The sequence below is a fragment of the Engraulis encrasicolus genome, chromosome 14 (assembly GCF_034702125.1).
Source record: "Engraulis encrasicolus isolate BLACKSEA-1 chromosome 14, IST_EnEncr_1.0, whole genome shotgun sequence".
In the NCBI taxonomy this organism is placed as follows: domain Eukaryota; kingdom Metazoa; phylum Chordata; class Actinopteri; order Clupeiformes; family Engraulidae; genus Engraulis; species Engraulis encrasicolus.
Genome location: NC_085870.1, coordinates 46,190,747 through 46,200,293, shown reverse-complemented (window position 1 = coordinate 46,200,293; position 9,547 = coordinate 46,190,747). Strand labels below are relative to the sequence as shown.

General features: G+C 41.8%; 1 protein-coding gene across 3 annotated transcripts; it reads left to right on the top strand.

Moving 5' to 3' along the window:
* The first annotated feature begins 299 nt into the window (after positions 1-299).
* Positions 300-5,720, top strand: cdkn1a (cyclin dependent kinase inhibitor 1A). 3 transcript variants are annotated; one of them, XM_063216578.1, is made up of 3 exons: positions 300-540; positions 2,996-3,545; positions 3,827-5,720. In XM_063216578.1, the coding sequence occupies exons 2-3, from the start codon at positions 3,005-3,007 to the stop codon at positions 3,880-3,882; spliced, it is 597 nt and encodes a 198-aa protein (XP_063072648.1). In that variant the 5' UTR covers positions 300-540; positions 2,996-3,004; the 3' UTR covers positions 3,883-5,720. The 3 variants fall into 3 exon arrangements, with proteins under 3 accessions (XP_063072648.1, XP_063072647.1, XP_063072646.1); XM_063216577.1 differs by lacking the exon at positions 300-540 and adding an exon at positions 2,604-2,688 and having other exon boundaries at positions 3,827-5,719; XM_063216576.1 differs by lacking the exon at positions 300-540 and having other exon boundaries at positions 2,695-3,545; positions 3,827-5,719.
* Positions 5,721-9,547: the final 3,827 nt, after the last annotated feature.

The following is a 9,547-nucleotide window of genomic DNA, read 5'->3' as shown; positions in this document are numbered from 1 at the left end:
ATAAAGTTAAATAAAAAATAAATAAGTAAAATGAAATTGAAAAAAGGCATTTGGTCTTGATTGCCTGCACGACAGAGAGATAGGCCTATTCTTTTAATAGAACAGACTGCCTTTTGAGTGGGTGGAACACAAAAAATGCCTTCACAGCCCGTGGAAGGAGACTGCAGAGGTATTTCCTCAACCCGGAAAAGGGGAGAGTGGAGTATTCACGTGTCCGTGGATGTTTATCGAGAAAAATGCACGTGCTCACGCCAGCTCGCTCCGCCCGTCCACGAGAGACGAAACCCACGCCCACCGAAGTTGATAAAATCTTCTCGTCCCTCAAACGAGTGGATAGTTTGACTTATCATTCCAAGCACGGAGGACACACGGATTTGACCCTCTAAAATATTGTTGTGAATAGCATAGTCATTGCATGTGTTTTGAAAGCTGACAGTTTGACGTTTGACTTTTGTTTTGGTCGGTCGTGTTTTCCCATTTCAAAGCAGAATATTTGCGACACAATATTGCTGTCATCTTCTTGAGGATCGACACTTATCTGTAAGTACATTTTCTCTGCAGCAAACCTTTCAACTTTGTAGGCAAAGTCATATAGTTATTGTTCCTGTAACGAATGTAGATTGTGTGGATACATGACTTTATTGTAGGCCTATGTGTAGTTACAATGTTAAGACTGAGCAGGAAGGCAACCCCTGCTAAGTTTGTTACAATCTTTCCACTGCGTTCGAATAACTAAAAATGTAACCAGAGGGACTTAAATCACTACCAGACAGCTGATATAAGAGATATAGATTATAAAACGTTTGCTAGGTCGTGCTTTCATAACTATAACCGTGAGTCGTCGTGTTTTTACAATGGCTTCAGCCAGAGAAAAAAACACCCACTTGAGACAGCCTTGGAGTGAACTTCACCGGTCACACGAGTTACAAATTCACGTGGAGTGAAATAGTAGGAGGCGGTCTGAGGTGTGTCGAAAATTCATCTCACCAATGAAACGGCACTTCGCTCTCCCGCCTCGACATTTGATTTTTCTTTCCCTTTTTTCCCCTTCTTTTTTGACGTCAGCTACATTGAAGATTTCAGAGGAAGCCTTCTGAAGACCATGACTGGTCACAAGATGCCTAGCTAGGCCTACATTGTGATACCTGGCTATTGGATACTGATGTGATTATTCATTATGTTGTCTATCAAATTATTAGGCGTATTTAAAATGTTTATTGAATGCTAATATTGTAATTGAGCTTAACATGGCAAACTTTATACAAACCCAAAGTAGCCCAGCTACAGCACTTTCTCCCACATAGTAAAAAAAATGTAGTGTTCATTCAACATTTATAGAGTAGGCCTACTCTGGGACCAAATAAGCTCAAGTCTCTAGGTATTGAATTAACACTGCATTTTTTTTTACTGTGCAGTAAGCTAACTTTTTGAATTGTATTTGAGACAGATAGATAGATAGATAGATAGATAGATAGATAGATAGATAGATAGATAGATAGATAGATAGATAGATAGATAGATAGATAGATAGATAGATAGATATTATAAATATTAGATAGATAGGCGTATTATAATTATTATACATATTATAGAGATAGATTATTTTGGCAATCAGTGAGACAAGCCTCTGTCTCTTTGACATGTCTGACTGGATGACATCATACAGAGCCACTCCCATGCCAGTCATTACTACGCGAAAGGAAAACCAGCGTTGTGACAACCTGTCCAATGACAGCCAGACATTGCAGTAATGTTAGGGGATTTCTGGTGATTCATTCAGTCGATTTCACCACCACGTTCTCAGAAGACATGAATTGAGGAAGGTGTCTGTCTGGTGATAGTAAATTGTCTGATGCAAGCAGAGAATAGGAAAGAAAGGAATAGAAAAGCATACAAAAGAACCAAGTCACAGCCAAAGAGGGTAGGCAGCATAGCCCATTAGTCAAGCCCCCGCCTATTTCACCCCCACAGTGCAGTGAAATTTCCCTGAAGTTACCCAAGTTACTATGGTGGTTTCCCAGCAGTATCTCTCTGTATGGCCTTGGCTTACCCCTGCCAAAGCAGGAAATGAAATCAAAAGCATGGATTGTTTCCGTAACATGTTCTCAAAAATATCACACATGAAGTACACCATTAGAAAAGGAATTTACCAGTATTGTAAGTTTCCATTATGAATATCAATTACACAAAAACAATGTGGAAATAATAGCTGATTAATGTTGAATATGAGTATTAGAGACTAAGAAGAGTAAATTAATTTATAATCATATCTTGTAACATCATAACATGTATCATAACATGTAAAACGTGATGTAAGGAATGACTAGGATTGTGAAATCCTGAAAGCTCCCATAGCCATCTGAATGGCTGACTCTTCACACCATTGGCAAACATCCCAGTACTGTACATCCTGCATGTAGTCAAAGCAGTAGATCCAGCCCGTCTATGTGTTTCCATCGCCCTCTGTTGGGCATGTACCGCTACAACAGCTGTCTGGCAGACTTGCCCTAGTGCGTCGCCCAGAGTTTTGCCCAGGCATGTACTAGACAGGGCCGGCCCAGGGAAGGGTGGACCTTGGTGAGTCACTGGCTGCTGACCACAGTTTAAAAAGACTTTGCACAGACAGACAGTATCAGTCTCGTTGCAGCACCAGTGAAAGAAGGAAGTCAAAGTTTTGTTGAAGTTATGGTGAGTTTAGATGACAGTTAGTAGTAGGCATTGGAAGATAGGATTGGTGTGACTTGTTGGAGATCATTTGTATTGCACTGTGATTTACTTTACCGATGAGTTTATCTCTACATGGACATTTTGAATGACTTAAACTTATCTTGTGATGCCACGTGACCATTGCAGCTTTGTACTCAAGTTCTGTATTGCCTTAGACCACAAAACATCTGAAAAGTTAAAACCAAAACCAGTGCAAAACTGTATTTTAATTAATCCATGTAATTTTTTCTCCCATTCTCCCTCTCTCCTTCTCTCTCTCCCTTCACAGTGTAAAACCATGGCCTTCCACAAGCGTATTATTCTGAGGTCTCTGGGCAACGGGCAGGCCAAGCGGAACCTGTTTGGCCCGGTGGACCGCGAGCAGCTGCAGCAGGACTACCACTTGGCACTCAGGCAGGACCTGGAGGAGGCCTCGCGCCGCTGGGGCTTCAACTTCCTCACCGAGAAGCCCCTGGAGGACGGAGACTTCCTCTGGGAAGGCATCTCGGGCTCCAAGGTGCCCCTGGTCTACCGCTCCTCCACCCTCCGCAACAAGCACCTCGGCTCCAGCAACAACCACCTCGGCCCCAGCAGCAGCAGCAACGGCGGGTCCGCATCCTTTTCCTCATCATCCAGGTCTTCGGGGGCCGGTGGTGTTTCCACAGAGATGAGAGCTGCCGGCGGGGCCACGCCCGGCCCGTCGCTGCAGAGCGGGGGGAAGGAGAACGTACGCAGGACGCCGGAGAGGAAGATGAGCAGCCTGCGCGACCTGGAGCGAACTCCGGAGAAGAGGAGCGCCAAGAACAACTCGCTCAAGAGGAAGCAGACCAACATCACAGGTGAGGAGGGAGACAGGAGTAGAAGCCTTTGAAAACAAGGCTTTCGTCTTTTTGTAAACTGTATATTATTGAGGATCTATTTGATATTATGTAACGTCCTATATAGTGTCCAGTTTTTCTTTGATATTATGTAACGTCCTATACAATGACACATTTTTTTCTTTTCTTTGGCCTAGAGATGTAAAAAAAATCTCTGTATGCTGACAATAAAAGTTGTATCATATTGCATTCATTATTGTCTTCATAACATTTCCTCCTGTTGCCTTCCATTTAATTTGCAGATTTTTACCAGGCAAAGAGAAGGGTCGTGGGCACACCCAGGAAATCAGGGCAGTGAGGAGCCCGCCGCTGAAGGGGGTGACCCAGGAAGCTCATTGGCAGGCTGCTGGACAAACTCACTACTTCTCTCAGGAACTTCCAACCTCAACACCGGCACTGTACACACTTTGTAAAAAAAAGAAAAGAAAAGAAAAAAAGAAAGAAACCTGCCCTTGGGACTTGTACATAGAAACCACACAATACTCTAGCCTCTTGACAGTGCCTCCGCGGGAGACCTTCTGAATATACGGTTATCTCATGCAAATGCCATTAGCCCTCCCCGGCTCTGTGAAAAAAGCTGTGTATGTGTATATGTATGTGAGAGATAGTGTGTGTGAGTGAGCGACAGAGAGAGAGCGAGAGTGTGAGTGCGTGATGAGGGGGGGTGAGGGACGGTGGTGTTGTGTAATTTTTGCTCTTTAAAAGTGGCCTTGTAAAATCGATGTGGACTCAATGGGAGAGTGGTCCAGAAACTACCTTGTCTGATTATTGCTCTACCCTGGACCAACTTGAAATGTGCCACTAGTTTTGTGCGGCGTGTAATCTGAGTCTTGAATTGTATCATGTACACTATTTGCCAGTTCTACGAAGCCTTCATAGGAGAAGTGAGACCAAAATAGCAGTGCCTTGATTGTGCATTGCGGTGCACACACTCTAGGTACCCATTCACCATCTTAGTTGTTGAGCCGTGGTTATGTCATAGGGAACAGTCTCAGTTCAATAATGAGGCACACTCATCACTTGACACTCAAGTATTAGGAACAGTTATCCAAAGGTGCGTAATCTTCTTAAGGTGTATGATGTTTTTTATACTCATTGTTGTTTTACAGTTACAATAACACTGAATTTGTGTTTGTATGAAGAGTGCATGTTCCGTAGCAAAATGTTTCAAGAAAAATCATGCCAGGTTGTGTGAAAAGAACCAAGTAAAAGAAGAGGCCGATGCAGTGCACAAAGGGTTAAGGATCTCTCCATAACCCTGAACTGCCTGCTGTTGTAATGCGGTTTGAGTTAAGCTCAGTCTATTGCAAAAGGTTTTGGTGTGTGTTCTGTTGATATAGGAGGAAAAAAGAGAACTATCTTGACAACTTTTGACACGTGTTTTTTTCTATTTTATTTCCTTTTCACGTTGATCTTTGAATCCTCTAAACCACCCAGAGCTTTAGCTCGACTTTCTCAATACTGCAGGCGTACTACGTAGCTAAAATTAATAAGTGCCATAACCTATCAGGCAATATTTTGGCCTTTGAAGGAGTTCTCATTATCAGAAATACCTCCTCCGTCTATTAAAGTAAGCTAATGCACAATGTATTAAATTCAGAGTGCAATTTTTTTTTCTATTAAGCTCTATCTGGATTGCCAAAAAGTTGATCCAGAAGTTTAATTTATTTTTTTTAAGTATTTTTCTTAAGCTGCTATGGGTGGCACATTGTGGGGAGAATCAGGCAGCATGAAAGCTGAAAGACATCAAAACAGACACCAACAATCTAAATGGCTTTGAAATGAATGTTCCACCCTGACAAAAAATGTCATGTTTAGTATCAGCCTGCAGTACCCTAGAAATTGCCCTTAACCTGTTTGCAACTATGCACAGGGTCCCATCCTCCCTTTTGTCTAAATGTATGTCAAAGTATATATATATATATATATATATATCTATATGTTCTATGTATTTATTGCTGAAGATGTCACACTGTGCTGTAGTCATGCTTTCACTTAATTCTGAGATGGAAATAAAACTACACATACTCTATGTCTGTCGACTCTTCTCGAATGTTTATCTGTGATCTGTTTTATTGTGGTGTATATATGCTTAATGGTTAAGCATTTACAACAGGGTGTTCGTACATGACCTCCTGGACAGTGCTACATAACATGACCCCATTTAACACCGGGGATGAGTAGTTGTAGAGATAAAAATAAAAGCATTCCCCTGCACACCCAAAAATTGACGGAGTTAATTTAACACATATAGTGTCGAATTTTAACTCACACCAGTGTTCTACTCCATGACTGTTAAATTAACACCACATAGTGTTTAATTAACTCAGAATTCACTACAGTGCTGTCAGTATAAGCACTGGGCAGGTTTTTTTCTCTTGCCAGCGCAGACAGCTCCAGTAAGCGTGTGTTAAGCCCAGTCATCTCTGCTATAATGCCCAGTACTTACTCAGGTGCCAGCACCCTGCAAGGCTGCATGACCTACTTGTCGTTAAGCAGGTTGCTAGGAAGATGACGACAGTGTTTTTTTTTTTTGCCAGACCAAATCACACACACCCCCCATCCCCCCTACCCCCACCTCCGCACCAATTCACTTGTTTACACCCGCACATCCTCAGTTTATCACCCCCCAGCCTCCTCCCTCCCTCCTTATCTATTTTTCTCTGTACCCCCCCCTTTGGTCTCTCCTCTCTCCTTCGGCGTACATACATATTAAGAATGTTATTAATTCAACACTTAGAGAGTCAATGTAATATTTTATAAGGTGTATCTGGTCCCAGAGTGCTTCAAGTGTTGAGTTAACATTGTACTTTATTTACTGTGTACTGGGAGGGAAGACCAGATCCTGGATTCCTGGAGGCTTACTGGGGCCGTTGCCACCACCAAAGCCATCATCCTTATCCTCATCATCATCATCATCATCAAGACCGCTGACAACTTTGACTGGGCCCAGTACTCAATACTCTGAAAGGGCCCCCCTCTCAATGCTCACAACGTAACAATGAGGACCCCTCCTCTCTCTCTCACCAAACATCCCCCGTCGGCTTCCCTGACCCTCATCATCGTCGTTGTCATCATCTCCCCTCATTAAGAGGTGCTGGTCCCCTGCCTGGCTGTGGGTGGCGTCTGGCCAAGACACCCGTTGGGAGAGTGGCCCAGTGGAGATGACGCTGACGCCTGCCAGACGGCCTCTACTGCAGCAGCAACACACCACCACCACACAGTTCATTTTGCAATGTTACTCTGTTACAACATGGCCCCTGTTATAAATTTGCTGTTCACAGAATGGCAGTGACCAAGCTGTAATGTAGCCTACAGTATATCACGAAAGCGAGTACACCCTTCACAGTTTTTGCAGATTTGTGAGTATATCTTTTCATAGGAAAGAATTACAGAAATTTCACTTTGACACAATGATTAGTGACCTTTTAACAACATATTTAACCGCTTACATTTTTTGTTCACTCACAAAAAAACCCAAAATACAGCCATTAATGTTTGAACATGTACTCACAAAAGTGAGTACACCCCAGATTTGTTTATCTTGGTTTCAAGAGAGATGAAGAGACCAAGGATATGGATCAGTGGAACCATGTTGTGTGATCTGAAGAGACCAATATAAACATATTTACTCTAGATGGTGTCAAGCATGTGCGGTGGTAAACAAGTGACTTTTACAAAAAAAGTGTATCCTCTCAATAGCCAAGCATGGTAGTGGGACTGACATGGTTTGGGGATGCATGAATGCTGTCAACATAGGCAATCTGAAATACACCTAAAAGAAACATGCATGTCAACATGCACTGTGACTACTGAAGCAGATCATGATATTCTCCATAGGATTGCATTCAAATCTCACACCAATCTATTTAAGCCAGGTGCACACTCAAAATGTAAAAGTTCAATGCAAAGAAAGGTTGAAACGCACACCGATGACCTCCCTTTTAATCCTTTTTCATTTCGAGACTATTCGAGCCAACTTCTCTACCAGATTTTAATCTGGGGTGTACTCACTTTTGTGAGTACATGTTCAAACATTAATGGCTGTATTTTGTTTTTTTCTGGGTGAAAAAAAATGTAAGTGGTTAAATATGTTGTTAAAAGGTCAGTAATCATTGTGTCAAAGTGAAATTTCTGTAATGCTTTCCTATGAAAAGATATACTCACAAATCTGCAAAAACTGTGAGGGGTGTACTCACTTTCGTGATATACTGTATCACTCAAGACTCTATGTAATGTTTTCCTGTTGTACTATGGTAATAGGTCTACTTAGTCTTTTCAACGACTATTACTGTCTTCCCCTGGTGAGACAGTGCACATTATCATGGGCAGTCATGGGTAAGAGGTTAGGGCGTCAGACTTGTAGCCCAAAGGTTGCCTGTTCGACTCCCGACCCGCCAGGTGGGTGGGGGGAGTAATTAACCAGTGCTCTCTCCCATCCTTCTCCATGACTGAGGTACCCCATGGTACCGTCCCGCCGCACTGCTCCCTTGGGGCGCCATTGGGGGCTGCCCCCTTGTATGGGTGAGGCATAAATGCAATTTCCTTGTGTGCAGTGTGCTGTGGAGTGCTGTGTCACAATGACAATGGGAGTTGGTGTTTCCCAGTTGGGCTTTCACAGCTTTCACTTTCACATTATGGGGCCTCTTCAAGGCTTATTAGAGAGCAGGACAATCTAGAAGTGTTACATTCAGGTTATTCCAGGGGTCAAAGTTCAGGTTATTCCAGGGGTCAAAGTAGTTTTTCGTTTCTTACTGGTGCTACCCCCCACCCCCATCCCCCACAAACAAACAATAAACAACCAAAATAAATATGTGCACTACAGATCCATATTGCTGCATGAATATTTCGGGTGTCTCCTCATAAGACACTTGTCTGAAATGGCATATGTGGTTGCAGACCCGTCACTAGGTTTGAGAGACAGGGGGGGCTTAGTCCCAAAGGAAGAAAATGCGCGCAACATTTTTTTTTTTAGCTCACATGCTAAGGTTTTGTCTATGAATTCATTATTTTAAGAGCAAAGAAATCCCGCACACTGTCCATTCCACCAACAAACTTGAATACATTGTTTCGGTCATCCGACCTTCTTTATGTTGTATTAAAGTTTGTTGGTGGAATGGACAGTGTGCAGGATTTCTTTACACTTGAATGACAACCCCACTGGGATAATATCCTACGCACCTGCCCACCTACAGAAATGTGCAAAAGAGTCTTCTTGAACAATTATTTTAAGAGCACCATACCGATTTTTAAACACTAGTTACAGTGTTTTTTTTTAATTCACATTTTAATGAACATTCCTTATATGTAAGCTAAACAAAACATTTCAAAATGTTTCAACTGATGAATATTATGTACGGAAATTAAAATGATTAGATAAAAATGCAGAGAGCATAATTTACACAAGGACTATCAACTTTAAGGAGTTACTAACGGCGTGTGTCCAAGAGAAGCAGTGGTCAGGAAGCGATTCATTCAAACAGGTTCCTTTCTTGGAAAACTATGCATCCCCGGCAGATATTAGGTCATTTTTCTCCATTAGTAGCTATTTTGATCAGTTCATGTGTGTTTTCAAACTGTTAAGACAAATATTAAAGCTCAACTATAATTTCAAGACAATGTCAAATTGATTTATTACATGGGTATTGTGAGTGAAAATTGGTACTTTGGGTATGAAGATTTCATCCGTGTAAGTAATTACACTTTTCTTGAGGTGTTTGTCACAAAGCACAATCCTCTACGTGTTTCCCCCCGCATAACATATTGCTGTGCACCCTGCTTTTATTGCTGTGCAGTAGGATATAGAAGTGGCATTAAACAATAAATAAGCAACCATGAACTTGTATTCAGATTAACTTGCCTTCTTGGTGGTTCGTATTCAGTGCTTTACTGAATTTGTTTTTGGAAAAATGTAAATATATATATATATATATATTATTTTTATTTTTATTTTTTTTCAAAAT

Coding starts and splice junctions, on each gene's coding strand:
- cdkn1a (XM_063216576.1), top strand. CDS start 2,834: ATGCCACGTGACCATTGCAGCTTTGTACTCAAGTTCTGTATTGCCTTA. Junction 3,546..3,826: donor GAAGCAGACCAACATCACAG/GTGAGGAGGGAG, acceptor TTTAATTTGCAG/ATTTTTACCAGGCAAAGAGA.